Source organism: Chelonia mydas, chromosome 17, assembly GCF_015237465.2.
Source record: "Chelonia mydas isolate rCheMyd1 chromosome 17, rCheMyd1.pri.v2, whole genome shotgun sequence".
Taxonomy (NCBI): Eukaryota; Metazoa; Chordata; order Testudines; family Cheloniidae; genus Chelonia; species Chelonia mydas.
In genome coordinates, this window is record NC_051257.2 from 4,748,131 (window position 1) to 4,764,578 (window position 16,448).

Consider the following 16,448-nt stretch of genomic DNA (forward strand, 5'->3'; position numbering starts at 1 on the left):
ATCCATGGGTCCTACACATGCCTATCACAACATATGGTGTACCTCATTAAGGGTGCCTGGCAGAGCCTGCCCAAATGTGGGTCACCCCTCCTCTTCCGCCCGAGGCCCTGCCCCCAGCCAAGGTGGAGTGGGCCGGTAGCTGCCTGAGGACCCTCCACCTGCTGGGAGTCAGTGGGTGAGGGGGTTGAAAGCAGACCCCGCCCCATGTCCCCACCCCACAGCCCCCCCCTCCGCTCAGGGCAGGTGGAGGGTCCATGGCGCGACTCCCCACAACTGCTCACACAGCTCTTACCATAGCCGCGCTGCAGCCCCCCAGCCAGAGCCGGGTTCAGGTAAAAGCTGTGCATGGCACGCAGGCAGCTGTGGGGAGCCGTGGACTCTCCTGCCCTGGATGGGGCAGTGGGGTGCAGGACAGGGACATGGGCCGAGGACTGCTCTCGACCCCCCACCCCAGGCAGGTGGAGGGTCCACAGCACCCCGGGCTCCCTGCCTGGGCTCCAGGAGCCAGCCTGGCTGGGTGGGGGGGGTTGGGAGGATGAAGAGGGGCAGGGGAGGGGCCATGCCCCTTGAGCCCCCCCCATTCCCACACTCCAGTACCTCATTCAAAGTACTAAATTCCTCAGTAACAACTATATGGGTGAAATGAAACAATCAATCACTATGCTCTCGAATTAACTCACAGAAAAATTATAGAAGACAAAAACACCATACCACCAGTAGCAAACCACTTTGCGAACAATGACCACTCGATATCTGACCTCTCAGTCCTCATGGTGAAAGAAAACTGACACACCACCAGTAACACTAATAACAATTTATAACCCACTAACCAACCTTTGTCCTATGATTGCAGAGGTGTTAGTTGAGCACTTCACCTTGAAAGGTCTCTTACAATGTGTGATAACTCCTTACCAAACAAGTGTCCCACCTTGTATTTAGTTGTGACAGTCTGAAGAAGAGCTTTTTGTAAGCTTGTCTCTTTCACCAACTGAAGTTTGTCCAATAAGAGACTTAATAATTTTACTAAGATGATGTTGAAGTAAAAAGAAAAAACGGTACAGAGTTTAAGCACAGAAGTTTCTGGTTATCAGGGAATAAGGTACAGATTATCAAGGGGTGAGAAATTTGGTTTAGGAATGGGTGGCGTACGGAATACATAATCTGCAAATCCCTCATTGGGGGTAAAAGGTTAATGGGTCAAAGTACAGACATTGAGATATGGGGGTATGTTGTTCATATAATGGCTATGTTCAGGTGTGGAGTATAATGAGTGGATGGGGCGAGGGATAGCTCAGTGGTTTGAGCATTAGCCTGCTATAGCCAGGGTTGTGAGTTCAATCCTTGACGGGGCCATTTAGGGATCTGGGACAACTATGGGGGATTAGTCCTGCTTTGAGCAGGGGGTTGGACTAGATGACCTCCTGAGGTTCCTTCCAACCCTGATATTCTATGAGGATGGATTTACCCTCATTTGGCGAGATTTAATGTTCAGTGAGTTCATGGTTCCAGTTCATATGGTCCAATGGAAAAAGTCTCTCAGTCCCTTTCCCACAGTTGATGCACGATGTTGTTACAATCACCCACTTTGTCTCTCACATCCTGGGACCTATACAGCTACCACTATTGTTTTAGTAATTTTAATTAAAAATATAATATATAATATTTCTATTACACTTAATTCTACATATTATATAGATACATCTTAAAGAGCACTCAAACATTAACAGAATTCTATATTTTACCAAATTCCAACTGGGATAGGTTACAAAGTTAGGAGAAAAAAAAGCTTTTTCTTTTTTCCAACAACATAAAAGAGCTAACCACTCAGTCTGTGTTCTCTCCCTCCCAGCTTCCCAAAAGGAAAGAAGGAACGGTCATCAATAACAGACAGCAGCTGCATTAAAGCAACACTATCTGCTCGCTTCACGCTCAGAAGAGAACACTTTAACTCCTCCTCATGGTTAGCGAGGTCAGACACTTTCAGCCACACTTCTCTAGTTACAAACTATAGAAATGATCCCTGAAAGTATAGTCTTAACAAAACACTCCTCGGCTACACACCCAGGCTAATAAGCACAAGCTTTCTTCCCATGGTGAATGTTTTCATACAACAGCTTTCACCCTTAGCAAACTACAGGACAAAACTCTGAAACCAAGTGCCCGTTTCATTAAAGCACAATTCAGACAGCTTTAGAACGCTGAACATTAGAAGATTTTTATGTCGCTATTTACAGAAACACACCTCCTGATTAGCATGTGGAGCTCCTAGCACCCAATCAAACCCTCTTGCTTTTACTTCCTGAAACTGCGATACTACTCACAGGCTCCTCTGTACCACATGACAGCTTGTCAGGCACAGACAATGCCAACAGGTCCGCCCTTTCTAGCATACTCTACATCTGTTTCTCTCTGGCTTGCTCTCAAATTCATCTGCACTAAAAGCTTTTATATGGTTCCGTGTTACCAGTACCGGGTTTACCATGGCGCCGGGCCCAGAGTAAGAAGGGCCCCGGCCACCCCAATCCCCCAACCGGCTCTGCCGGCCAGGAAAGCTGCCCCCGCCCCTGCTCCACCCCAGCCCCGCCCCCACGCTGTCCCTTCCCCCCAAAGCCTCCTCTCCTGAGCTGTGCGTCCTGGAGAACTGCAGCAGGGGTTGGGCCCGCCCCCGCCCCCGCCCCCCACTCACCGAGCAGCGGGAAATGTAGCAACTTGGCCCCAACCCGCTCCGCCGGCTCCCAGCCGCGCCGCTGGTGAGTGCCGGGGGGCAGTTCTCCCCTTCCCCAAAGTCCGGGAGCCAGGGAAGCAGAGCGGAGCGGGCTAGGGCAGGATCTCTCCATTTCCTGCCACCCCATGAGTGCAGCGTCAGGCTCGGGGTCGGGCTCGCCCTGCAATCACCGGCGGCAGGAAGTGGAGCGACCCGGCCCCAACCCGCTCCACTCCACCGGCTCGTGTTGGGGGGGCAGTTTCCCCCCTGTCCCCGAAGCCTGGGGAGGAGATGAAGGGGTGTGGAAGGGGCATGGGATGGGGAAGCGAAGGGAGATCGGGAAGCGGGGGCGGGAGGGAAGCGGGGGCTGGGGGAAAGAGGCAGTGGGGAGGAAGGGGGTGGGATGAGGAGGAGATGGAGCAGTGGGGAAGGGGCATGAGAGGGGGAAGAGAAGGGGACAGGGGAAGTGGGGGCAGGGGAAAGAGGCAGTGGGGAACAAAGGGGGTGGGATGAGGAGGAGATGGAGTGGTGGGGAAGGGGCATGGGGTGGGGAAGAGAAGGGGATGGGGAAAGCTGGAGCCCAGCATGCGGCATCCCCTTGGCAGAAGTTGGGGCTCCCCTGTTAAGCAGGCCCATCGAACTGTCACCCTGACAAGCCCCACCTCCCCTGCATCTGTACCACCCTGATGAGCCCCCCCAGACACCCTCCCCACAGAGCCCCAACCACCTGCACCTGGACCCCCACCCAAATGAACCCCACCTCCCCTGCACCTAAACGCCCCTGCTGAGCCCCAAACACCTTCACCTGGATCCCCTGCAGAGTCTCACTGCCCCTGCAGCTGGAACCCCCCAATGAGCTTCTGTGCATCCAGATCTCCCACTGAGCCACGTGCACCCAGACTGCCCCACAGAGAACTCTCTTATCCCCACCTGGATCCCCCCACACTAAGTCCTTCTGCACTTGGATCCTGCTGCCGGGCTGAGCCTGCTCACCCACACCTGGTGCGCCTGGCACAGGGGAGCAGGGCCCCAGGGTGTTTCTGTGGCAGGCCTGGCCCTTGCACTGTGGCAGGGTCAGGTGCAGCCTCACTGCCGAGTTCCTATCCTGGGGTGGCGTGGTGGGAGGCTGCAGGGTAATCTCCCACCTCCATACAACCAGTGGCCTGTACTCCCCACTGCCATGTTGGAGCCTCCACCTTTATTTATTGATAAATAAAATTTGCAGAATTTTAAAATATTGTGCACAGAATTTTTAATTTTTTGGTGTAGAATCCCCTCAGAAATATGGGGTGCTATGCAGCTGTGATCGTGGGACTGTGTGGAAGGTGGTGGGCAGTGGCGAGGTCTACGGGCGGGGGGCGCTGAGTGAGCAGTGTGGTGTGCAGGGTGCTGTGCAGTTGTGGTGGGAGGCCAGTGGGGGAGGTCTCTGGGATGAGTGGCAGCTGGGCATAGAGATCTGTGGTGGAGGTCTCTGGGTGAGGGGGCGCTGGGCATAAGGGTGGGGGACTGGACGGGGGGGGGGGGGGTGCAGGCCCGCCATCAAAGGGAAGGGGCATGCTGGCAGCACCGGGGTGGGAAGGCCAGTGTGTGTCTGGCAGCTGCAGGTTTGTAAACGGTGCCCTCCTGCTGGGCTGTGCAGAGCAGGGCTGCTCCCACCACACTGTGCATCATTGCCCCCAGCCTGCCCTTCACTCTGGAGACTGACTATCTCGCCCCCCTGCACCTTCCCCATGGGAGCCCACAAGTATGTTTGGCGCTGGGCCCACAAAAAGTTAATCCACCCCTGCATATTACCGGTAGTACTGCACTAAATCAGTGTCTCTCAACCTGTACAGACAACTGTACCCCTTTCAGGAGTCTGATTTCTCTTGCATACCCCCAAGTTTCACCTCACTTAAAAACCTAGTTGCTTACAAAATAAAACATAGTACAAAAGTGTCACAACTCAGCACGAATAATAAAAATATAGCCGTAGGGATATATTACTGACCACCTGACCAGAATGCTGATAATAACTGCAAAATGCTCAGGTAGCTTAGAGAGACTACTAAATTTAAAAACTCAATAATAATGGGGGATTTCAACTATCCACATATTGACTGGATACATATCACCTCAGGACAGAATGCAAAGATAAAGTTTCTTGATACCTTAAATGACTGCTTCTTGGAGCAGCTAGTCCTGGAACGCACAAGGGGAGAGGCAATTCTTGATTTAATCCTAAATGGAACACAGGATCAGGTCCAAGAGGTGAATATAGCTGGACCGTTTGGTAATAGTGACCATAATATAATTAAATTTAACATCCCTGTAACGGGGAAAACACCACAGCGGCCCATACTGTACCATTTAATTTCAGAAAGGGTAACTACACAAAATCCTTTCATGGATTGAGAACTGGTTAAAAGACAGGGAACAAAGGGTAGGAATAAATGGTAAATTTTCAGAATGAAGAGGGGTAACTAGTGGTGTTCCCCAAGGGTCAGTCCTAGGACCAATCCTATTCAACTTATTCATAAATGATCTGGAGAAAGGGGTAAAAAGTGAGGTAGCAAAATTTGCAGACAATACTAAACTGCTCAAGATAGTTAAGACCAAAGCAGACTGTGAAGAACTTCAAAAAGATCTCACCAAACTAAGTGATTGGGCAACAAAATGGCAAATGAAATTTAAAGTGGATAAATGTAAAGTAATGCACAATGGAAAAAATAACCCCAACTATACATAAAATATGATGGGAGCTAATTTAGCTATAACTAATCAGGAGAAAGATCTTGGAGTCATTGTGGATAGTTCTCTGAAGACATTCACGCAGTGTGCAGGGGCAGTCAAAAAAGCAAACGGGATGTTAGGAATCATTAAAAAAGGGATAGAGAATAAGACGGAGAATATCTTATTGCCCTTATATAAATCCATGGTATGCCCACATCTTGAATACTGCGTACATAAGTGGTCTCCTCATCTCAAAAAACATATACTGGCATTAGAAAAGGTTCAGAAAAGGGCAACTAAAATGATTAGGGTTTGGAACACGTCTCATATGAGGAGAGGGAGGGAGTGAAGAAGAACTTCCTTTTATTTGTTTTAAACCTGCTACCCATTAATTTCATTTGGTGGCCCCTAGTTCTTATATTATGGGAACAAGTACATAACTTTTCCTTATTCACTTTCTCCACACCACTCATGATTTTATATACCTCTATCCTATCCCCCCTTATCCAAGCTGAAAAGACCTAGCCTCTTTACTCTCTCCTCATATGGGACCCGTTCCAAACCCCTAATCATTTTAGTTGCCCTTTTCTGAACCTTTTCTAATGCCAGTACATCTTTTTTGAGATGAGGAGACCACATCTGTACGCAGTATTCAAGATGTGGGCGTACCATGAATTTATACAAGGGCAGAAGATATTCTTCTCCATCTTATTCTCTATCTCTTTTTTAATGATTCCTAATATCCCATTTGCTTTTTTGACTGCCCCTGCAGACTGCATGAATGTCTTCAGAGAACTATCCACAATGACTCCAAGATCTTTCTCCTGATTAGTTGTAGCTAAATTAGCCCCCATTGTATTGTATGTATAGTTGAGGTTATTTTTTCCAATGTGCATTACTTTACATTTATCCACATTACATTTTTTTAAATGAATTTTTTGCATCGGTCTTCACAGTTGAGAATGTGAGGGAGATTCCCAAACCTGAGCCATTCTTTTTAGGTGACAAATGCGAGGAACTGTCCCAGATTGAGGTGTCATTAGAGGACGTTTTGGAACAAATTGATAAACTAAACAGTAATAAGTCACCAGGACCAGATGGTATTCACCCAAGAGTTCTGAAGGAACTCAAATGTGAAATTGCAGGACTACTAACTGTAGTCTGTAACTTAGCATTTAAATCAGCTTCTGTACCAAATGACTGGAGGATAGTTAAGGTGACACCCAATTTTTAAAAAGGACTCCAGAGGTGACCCCGGCAATTACAGGCCGGTAAGCCTGACTTCAGTACCGGGCAAACTGGTTGAAAAGAACAAAACCGTCAGACACATAGATGAATGTAATTTGTTGGAGAATAGTCAACACGGTTTTTGATAAGGGAAATCATGCCTCACCAATCTACTAGAATTCTTTGAGGGGGTCAACAAGCATGTGGACAAGGAGGATCCAGTGAATATAGTGTATTTAGATTTTCAGAAAGCCTTTGACAAGGTCCCTCACCAAAGGCTATTAAGCAAAGCAAGCAATCATGGGATAAGAGGGAACATCCTCGCACGGATTGGTAACTGGTTAAAAGATAGGAAACAAAGGGTAGGAATAAATGGTCAGTTTTCTGGATGGAGAAAGGTAAATAGCGGTGTTCCCCAGGAGTCTGTACTGGGTCCAGTCCTATTCAACATATTCATAGATGATCTGGAAAAAGGGGTAAACAGTGAGGTGGCAAAATTTGCTGATGATACAAAACTACTCAAGATAGTTAAGTCTCAGGCAGACTGAAGAGCTACAAAAGGATGTCTCAAAACTGGGTGACTGGGCAACAAAATGGCAGATGAAATTAAATGTTGATAAATGCAAAGTAATGCATATTGGAAAACATAATCCCTACTATATGTATAAAATGATGGCGTCTAAATTAGCTGTTACCACTCAAGAAAGAGATCTTGGAGTCATTATGGATAGTTCTCTGAAAACATCCACTCAATGTGCAGTGACAGTCAAAAAAGCGAATAGAATCTTGGGAATCATTAAGAAAGGGATAGATAAGACAGAAAATATCATATTGCCTCTATATAAATCCATGGTACGCCCACATCTTGAATACTGCGTGCAGATGTGGTCGCTCCATCTCAAAAAAGATATATTGGAATTGGAAAAGGTTCAGAAAAGGGTAACAAAAAATATTAGGGGTATGGAGCGTCTGCCATATTAGGAGAGATTAATAAAATTGGGACTTTTGAGCTTGGAAAAAAAGACAACTAAGGGGGGATATTTTAGAGGTCTAGAAAATCATGACTGCTGTGGAGAAAGTAAATAAGTGTTATTTATTCCTTCTCATAACACAAGAACTAAGGGGTCACCAAATAAATTAATAGGCAGCAGGTTTAAAACAAACAAAAGGAAGTATTTTTTCACACAATGCACAGTCAACCTGTGGAACTCCTTGCCAGAGGATGTTGTGAAGGCCAAGACTATACCAGGGTTCAAAAAACAACTAGATAAATTCATGGAGGATAAGTCTATCAATGGCTATTAGCCAGGGTGGGCAGGGATGGTGTCCGTCGCCTCTGTTTGCCAGAAGCTGGGAATGGTCGACAGTGGATGGATCACTTGATGATTACCTGTTCTGTTCATTCCCCCTGTGGCACCTGGTATTGGCCACTGTCGGACGACAGGATAATGGGCTAGATGGATATTTGGTATGACCCAGTATGGCTGTTCTTATGTTCAGTATAAACAAGTCATTGTATGAAATTTAATTTGTTACAACTTCACTAGTGCTTTTGATGTACCAACCAACTGCCAGAGCAGTAGAAATGAAAATAGAGACTTGCAGGAAAAAAAAAAGGGGGGGGGGGGAGGACAGAAGAGAAGAGCAGAGAAAAAAGTAGAAAAGGAAGAGAACTTGCAGAATCAGGCCCCTACCTAAATTCTGAAATAGATTACAACAAAAAAGAGATATAGCAGCATAAAAGAACTTTTAGAATTCTTTCAGTAACTACTGAATAAGAAAACCTTCTATAATAAAATTAAGATTTAAAAATACCCTAAGCCAGCATCATAAACACAAAACTAAAACCCACAAAACATCATATCACAAAAACTAAAAATTCTAAAGATCTAATTTTAAACTTGTTTTAGAAGAGCTAACCACTCAGTCTGTGTTCTCTCCCTCCCAGCTTCCCAAAAGGAAAGAAGGAACGGTCATCAATAACAGACAGCAGCTGCATTAAAGCAACACTGTCTGCTCGCTTCACGCTCAGAAGAGAACACTTTAACTCCTCCTCATGGTTAGCGAGGTCAGACACTTTCAGCCACACTTCTCTAGTTACAAACTATAGAAATGATCCCTGAAAGTATAGTCTTAACAAAACACTCCTCGGCTACACACCCAGGCTAATAAGCACAAGCTTTCTTCCCATGGTGAATGTTTTCATACAACAGCTTTCACCCTTAGCAAACTACAGGACAAAACTCTGAAACCAAGTGCCCGTTTCATTAAAGCACAATTCAGACAGCTTTAGAACGCTGAACATTAGAAGATTTTTATGTCGCTATTTACAGAAACACACCTCCTGATTAGCATGTGGAGCTCCTAGCACCCAATCAAACCCTCCTGCTTTTACTTCCTGAAACTGCGATACTACTCATAGGCTCCTCTGTACCACATGACAGCTTGTCAGGCACAGACAATGCCAACAGGTCCGCCCTTTCTAGCATACTCTACATCTGTTTCTCTCTGGCTTCCTCTCAAATTCATCTGCACTAAAAGCTTTTATATGGTTCCATGTTACTGATAGTACTGCACTAAATCAGTGTCTCTCAACCTTTACAGGTTTCAGAGTAACAGCCGTGTTAGTCTGTATTCGTAAAAAGAAAAGGAGTACTTGTGGCACCTTAGAGACTAACCAGTTTATTTGAGCATGAGCTTTCGTGAGCTACAGCTCACTTCATCGGATGCATAGCATATCGTGGAAACTGCAGAAGACATTATATACACACAGAGACCATGAAACAAAACTTCCTCCCACCTCACTCCCCCGCTGGCAACTGTACCCCTTTCAGGAGTCTGATTTCTCTTGCATACCCCCAAGTTTCACCTCACTTAAAAACTACTTGCTTACAAAATCAGACATAATACAAAAGTGTCACAACTCAGCACGCTATTACTGAAAAATTGTTTACGTTCTCATTTTTACCATGTAAAAATAAATCAATTGAAATATAAATATTGTACTTACATTTCAGTGTATAGCATAGAGAACAGTATAAACAAGTCACTGTATGAATTTTAATTTGTTACAAATTCACTAATGCTTTCTATGTAGCCTATTGTAAAACTAGGCAAGTATCTAGAAGAGATGATATACCCCCTGGAAGACCATTGCATACGCCTGGTTCAGAACAACTGCCCTAAATCACCCTTACTCTTAGAACTGGTGCCACTTGAACCAAGGCATTCTGAACCATTTCAATGCTAATAGACAGACACAACACAGCTGCACTAAGTCTGTGGTTCCTCCCTGCACAATCCCTGCTTGGAAAGAAGATATCTTCTGGGTCTCACCCTATTTACCATTATGGGCTTCATATGCAGCTTTCTCTGTGTTATGTGAGCCACATCCACAAAATATTTATACTACCTGTACGGCCCTGAGGATGCCACATGAGCCACAGCTGTATGCTGATTGGGCCACAAGTTGAGAACCACTAGTCTATAATTTTGCAAAGTCCATTGCCACAGGGTTTTTTTCCCCATGTCTGCCGTGAGACAAGAGCACATGAAAGTCACTGCAATATAAATATGAGTGAAACTACCCAAATATATTTACATAAAAACTAGATAGTCTCATTTTAAAACAAAGAAAAACACAGGCCACACAGGGAGTGGCGCAAGAGTCTCAAATGATTTATACACCCCCCGCCCCCCATTCAGCATAAGGATTAACCTAAATGGATCATGACTATTTAAATAGAGTATCTTTCTACTACAAAGCAGAGTAAGACAAAAGATTGAGGCTGTTCCCCTTCACATGGGGGACAGGGGGAGTAGAAGGATTTAGATCCTCAAGCCCCTTCAGATTATGAAAGAAACCAAGTAAACTAATGATTTACTCAACACCCACTCCAGCAAAAGGAAAACCAAACTACCAGCACCTAAGCGTTATACAAGCTTCTAAATAAAGCTATTATAGCTAAGCTTCCCCATAACTAGATTTCAGGAACACTAAAGAACCTCCTTTTATTCAGTATACAAAGCCTAACCACTCAGTCTGTGCTCTCCCCTCCCGCTTCTCCAACTAGCACAGTCTACACCAGGTTTTAGGTCAGCTCAGCTACGTCACTCAGGGGTGTGGATTTTTCATTTACCTCAGACAGAAAAAAAGGGAGTAATACCAAAGAGAAGAAATAAGGAAGGAAAACACCCAGGGGGTGAGGGAGATGTTGACATATGTAAATCCCTTCCCCCCATGCCCTTCATTGTCTCCTCCACCCAGGGTTCCCCAGTCTTTCTCCATTGCAGGGGTTCTGTGTCCTTGCTATCCACCCACAGCAGGATCCTCCATTCTCCCCAATGGCAGGGACTCTTTCTCCCCATTCCACACTCTACCGACTCCACGGAGACCAAACCACGCACCAACCAACTGCCAGAGCAGGAGAAGTGAAAATAGGTGCTTTCAGAAAAAAAAAAAAAGGGGGGGGGGGGGAAGAGAAGAAAGAAAAAGTGGAAAAAGAAGAGAACTTGCAGAATCAGGCCCCTACCTAAATTCTGAAATAGATTATAACAAAAAAGAGATATAGCAGCATAAAGAAATTTTAGAACTCTTTCAGTAACTACTGAATAAGAAACCTTTAAAACACAAGTTACTTCTGTTTCAAACCCTACCAGAAACCTTCCGAAATAACTCTTAAGATTTAGTATTAAAAATATCCTAGGCGAGCATCATAAACAATGCCATATCATAAAAACTAAAAGTTCTAAAGATCTAATTTTAAACTTGTTTTAGAAGAGCTAACCACTCAGTCTGTGTTCTCTCCCTCCCAGCTTCCCAAAAGGAAAGAAGGAACGGTCATCAATAACAGACAGCAGCTGCATTAAAGCAACACTGTCTGCTCGCTTCACGCTCAGAAGAGAACACTTTAACTCCTCCTCATGGTTAGCGAGGTCAGACACTTTCAGCCACACTTCTCTAGTTACAAACTATAGAAATGATCCCTGAAAGTATAGTCTTAACAAAACATTCCTCGGCTACACACCCAGGCTAATAAGCACAAGCTTTCTTCCCATGGTGAATGTTTTCATACAACAGCTTTCACCCTTAGCAAACTACAGGACAAAACTCTGAAACCAAGTGCCCGTTTCATTAAAGCACAATTCAGACAGCTTTAGAACGCTGAACATTAGAAGATTTTTATGTCGCTATTTACAGAAACGCACCTCCTGATTAGCATGTGGAGCTCCTAGCACCCAATCAAACCCTCCTGCTTTTACTTCCTGAAACTGCGATACTTCTCACAGGCTCTTCGCTACCACGTGACGTTACAGTGAACGTTTGTCTGCCAGGCAGAGCCCGACACAGACAGAGCTCTATCTACCGTGCTCTGCAGCTGTTTCTCTCGAGTTCGTCTGCCCTAAAGACTTCATGTTTCACGTTACCGGTGGGAGGCGCCGACTCTGAGGGTGCTCCAAGGCTGGAGCATCCAGGGGGGAAAAAAGTGGCTAATTAGCACCCACCAGCAGCCCCCTCCCCCCCATCAACCCCTCTCCCTCCCCCCAGCGCCTCCTGCCCGCTGGCTGGCCTCGCCAATCAGTGCCTTCCACCGCCCAGATCAGCGTCAGGAGGCGCTCCCAGGGGGTTAAGGTAGGGCGCAGCGCGCTCTGGGGAAGGCCAGAGGCGGGAGTGGGGCATTGGGGGCGGGGCCTCGGCGGACAGGGTGGGAGCACCCTACCAGCAGATTAGAAACTCGGCGCTGCTACGTCGTACTAGTGCAACCTCAGCCATTTAAGTGCTGCAAAGTGGAGACAGAGCGGCGGGATTTGGTTCAGTTGTTCCGCTCTGCACAATTCCTCAAGGTCGTGTACGGTATATCCAGAAGACAGCAAGTCTCTAGTTTTGCAAGTATATCGCCACAATTTTTCCTCTTGAAACAGCAGCACACATAATTCATAGCAATATAAATGTCAATAACTGTTAGCAAACCGATCCAAATGTTCTTAAATCAAATCTAGAGAGAGCTGAGAGTATTGTGTTAGAATTCATCTGTAGAGGGATCACAGGTATTTAACTGCAGTCTCTCTCCTGGAAAAAGGCAAAGACTTAAAGCTGCTTTGGGGAGAATTTTCAAAGCCATCCAAGTGATTTGGACACTCAATACCCACTAATTTCTAACTGGCTTTCAAAATGCCACACCACAAAAAAAAAAAGCGGGGGGATAAACAAACCCCTCACAACAACGCACAGAAAACTAAGTATTGTATAGATTTAGAAACAAACCCAGCTATTATAAACTTCCCAAAGCATAATTTTAAAAGTAATATTTTAAAGCTATTTCATTCATTCAGTTAATACAGACAAACCACCCAATCTGTGCTCTCTTCCTACCGCTTCTCCAGCGGGAAGAAGCAACGGGCATCAGCGACAGACAGCAGCTGTATTAAAGCAACCCCGCCTATTCACATCGCGCTTGGAAGAAAACAATTTAAAAGCCGTCCTCCTAGCAGTCCCTTTCGATAGCACTTCTCTAACTAAGCGCCGGCCCTTTCTCCTGCAAAGACATCCTCCCTACTTGCCAATCCCCGTCTACCCTGATTAACCTCTTAATTACTCATTTTTTTAAAACAAGTGGTCATGAAAGAAAATGAATAGTACCTTTTGCAAACAGAGCCTCTTTGTCAACAGATGTCCATATTCTTCACAGAAGTGGGGGGAACACACTTTGTAATTTGTGCAGGTCGAGTTTACTGCCCACCCCAGGGGCTCCTAGCACCCCTCCATTCCCTCCAACAAGCTCCCTATGTGCCCTGTCCCATCCCACTGTTTTTAGGGACTCCCTGAAATTCCCCCAAATTCATACCTTACCAGAGAATCTCTGTACCCTCATTCCCCCCATACCAAGTTCCCCACATTTCTTCCCACACCAAGAGCTCTGTTCTCACCCCCATTCCCACTTCCCCATGGCAGGGGCTCTGTGTACCCTCCATTTCCCCCATGCCAGGTTCCTCCAATCTCCATACCACTACGGGTTCTGTGTACTTCCACTTATCCCTTCGCTCCATTCCAGGGCCCCCATTCTCTCCACTACTGTAGAGACTGTGTGCACACCATTCGACTCTTCTTCCCCATTCCTCCCTCCTTCCCAAGTCAAGCTCTCCCAGTCCCCTTACCTGCCAGGGGTTTTGTAGGCCCCATTTTTCTCCTCCCTCACTTCCACCTGAGGGCCTGCACTAAGGGCTCCGAGAGGCTCCGAGAAAGTTGCATACCAACCAACTGGCAGAGCATTAGGAGTGGAAATAGGGGCTACTCCAAACGGGGAGAGGGTGGAGAAAAGAAGAAAAAGGGGAAAGGGGAGAGAATTTGCAGAATTAAAATAATCCATGCGCCTATAACTTTGAAATAGAATGGGAGGGAGGATAAAAGAGAGAGACACTGCATAAAAACGTGGAATAAGAGGTTCAAGAACTCTTAGCAATTACTAAATAAAAACTGTTGTATTTTTACACTGCATTTTCTTCTCTCAGGCTATTAGAAAACTCACTGAAAAACACCCCCATCCTCCCCCACTACAGAAATAATAATATTAGTTACAATCCCTACATCCCTTATCTAAATATACACATCAAAAATAAAGCTAAACACCAACTTCACAAAAACTGTTTTTTTAATTTAGTTTATACAGACTAACCAGTCTGTGTTCTATCCATCCTACTTCCCCAGAGAGAAGGAAAGATCATCAATAATAGAGAACAACTATGCCAAAGCAAATTAAAAAAAAATATTAAGATGTTTAAAAAAAGTTAATGGTACAGAGTGGAAGCATAGAAGTTACTTGTTATCAGGAAATAATATGCGAGGGGTGTGAAGTTTGTTTTAGGATCGGATGGTGTAAGGAATACATAATCTGTAATATTCCTGATTGGGGGTAAAAGGCTGATAGGTCATAGTACAGATATTGAGATACGAGAGTATGTTATTCATAGAATAGCTATATTCGGGTGCACAAAGTATACTTTAATACATCTTTAAGGTTAGCAACATCCATCACTTTCAAGTATACTTATCTACTATAGAAATGACCCCGATAGTATAGTCTAAAAACAACCTCCCAGGGCTACACACCCAGCCTTAAACGCCTATTTTTCGTGGTTACAGTGTGTAATTTAATACATCAAATCTCACTATGATCACAGACAGCGAGACTGACAAACAGTATAGTGTGTGCATGTCTCATTGTGGCACTTAACATCTGAAGAAACTTTTTAAAATGCCCTCTCTTTAGCTTCTATTACAAATAAACGTTTTCCCGAATTTCACCAATCACTTCTTCTAATTAACAGAGGAACGCCCCTTCAGGCAATCAGATATTTCTTCCATAGCTCGTACTCATAGAGGCGGAACTAACAAACTGGAACTGGCTACGTAGGAAGGACGCATTGGAACAGTTACGCACAAGAAGCACGCATTGCAAGAGCCCAAAGTGGTGACGTGCTTCAGAAGCGATGTAGGCAGTAAGCAATCCACTCTTAAAGCAATGACGTCTGTTCCCCAGAGATCCCTGTTAGTCTCTCCTCCCATTAGGTACTGTTTTCTTAACATTGGCCCAACTGCTTACCACCCCGCACTCCAAAGTCACTGGCAATAATGGACCATATATTATCAACTTGGTTGTTTGCTTTTCGAGCCTCTCTAGCTTTGCCGTTGAGGCTTACCTACACATGTCGCTCCCCTTGGTATTAATACAGTTATGTTTCTCAAGTTCACTGAAGCCACTAAAACTGGTTATGGGGTGAATAAACTCCCTGTTTTTCCCCTATGCATCTCTCTTTCTATTTCAATATCCGTACACTATTTGGATACGGTACGACTGTAAACATCCAGTATTAGGAACGTCAGATTTTGGATAGAAAATACAGAAGCAATGTTTTTTTTTAATAATAGCAAAATAAAGAGATGTCAAGTATTAGACCATCTGCAAAATATTTACATTCGAATATAGGGTATCACCAGACTGCCGAAAATTACAGAGAAATAAACTAGACATTAAATGCTTTTCAGTTTGAACCAATATGCTGTAAATTTATAGGCATATACCTATATTTCCTCCTAAAATGTGACTTCCACAATTCTTCAAAATTACAGCCTCAGCATTTTAATTAACTGGTTCTATATTCAACTACATAACTTTCTATTCCACTTATCACTTTTCAGTTCATACCTGTTTTGTGGCTGCAATAAATAACTAATGCCATGTGCCATACAGCCAAATATGTACATCAATCACAAAAATGGAGTAAGCTTTTCATATGGCATCCTAATTTCCTAACACAGAGAAAGCATCATCCATTGTCAAAAATACAAAAGATCATGATATTTGCAACACTTGTCTAAATTCGGCTCTTACCTTTTTTCAGGATTTTTTTCACTTTAACATAGTTTCCTTGTTTAACATATTCGTGCAGTTGAGCTTCCAATGAATCGTTTTTGATAGTACCAAGCTGGACTGGACAAGGTATGGGGAGAGGGACAGAATGAGCCATCCTGTTTCAGAGAAACAGACTAATAAATTATACTGAACCCAGGTCACAGCTAGAAAATGCAATGGTACAATCCACTTATTTTAGATTCAAATAGCTTAATAGCTATAATAATCACTACTAAGCGACTGCTTCTTCATCGCGAAATAGAGAAAGGGGGAAGGATAGAGCTCGGAAAGCTCACTCTAATGGGCTCATCTGCAGTTCAGCTGATAATAACAAACCCACATGAAAATATGGTCTACACAGAAGGTTCGAATGTACTCATTAGAGACTTTGCTTA

The 16,448-nt window shown here is 44.7% G+C and overlaps 1 protein-coding gene, 3 non-coding genes and 1 pseudogene across 4 annotated transcripts in view; all 5 read right to left on the reverse strand.

The window, feature by feature from the left end:
• TEX14 (testis expressed 14, intercellular bridge forming factor) overlaps positions 1 to 16,448 on the reverse strand; it is a 104,595-nt gene that overhangs the window by 85,974 nt on the left and 2,173 nt on the right. The window contains exon 2 of the mRNA XM_043531309.1: positions 16,033 to 16,169. Within this exon, the coding sequence (XP_043387244.1) occupies positions 16,033 to 16,168 (136 nt within the window). The 5' untranslated portion in view covers position 16,169. The remainder of the gene's footprint in view (positions 1 to 16,032; positions 16,170 to 16,448) is intronic.
• On the reverse strand, positions 1,820 to 2,036 carry LOC114018996. Its single transcript, XR_003564163.2, has one exon. It is a non-coding gene; the product is annotated as a small nucleolar RNA U3 (small nucleolar RNA).
• On the reverse strand, positions 8,562 to 8,778 carry LOC114018997. Its single transcript, XR_003564164.2, has one exon. It is a non-coding gene; the product is annotated as a small nucleolar RNA U3 (small nucleolar RNA).
• Positions 11,429 to 11,645, reverse strand: LOC114018998. Its single transcript, XR_003564165.2, has one exon. It is a non-coding gene; the product is annotated as a small nucleolar RNA U3 (small nucleolar RNA).
• On the reverse strand, positions 12,990 to 13,191 carry LOC114018999 (annotated as a pseudogene).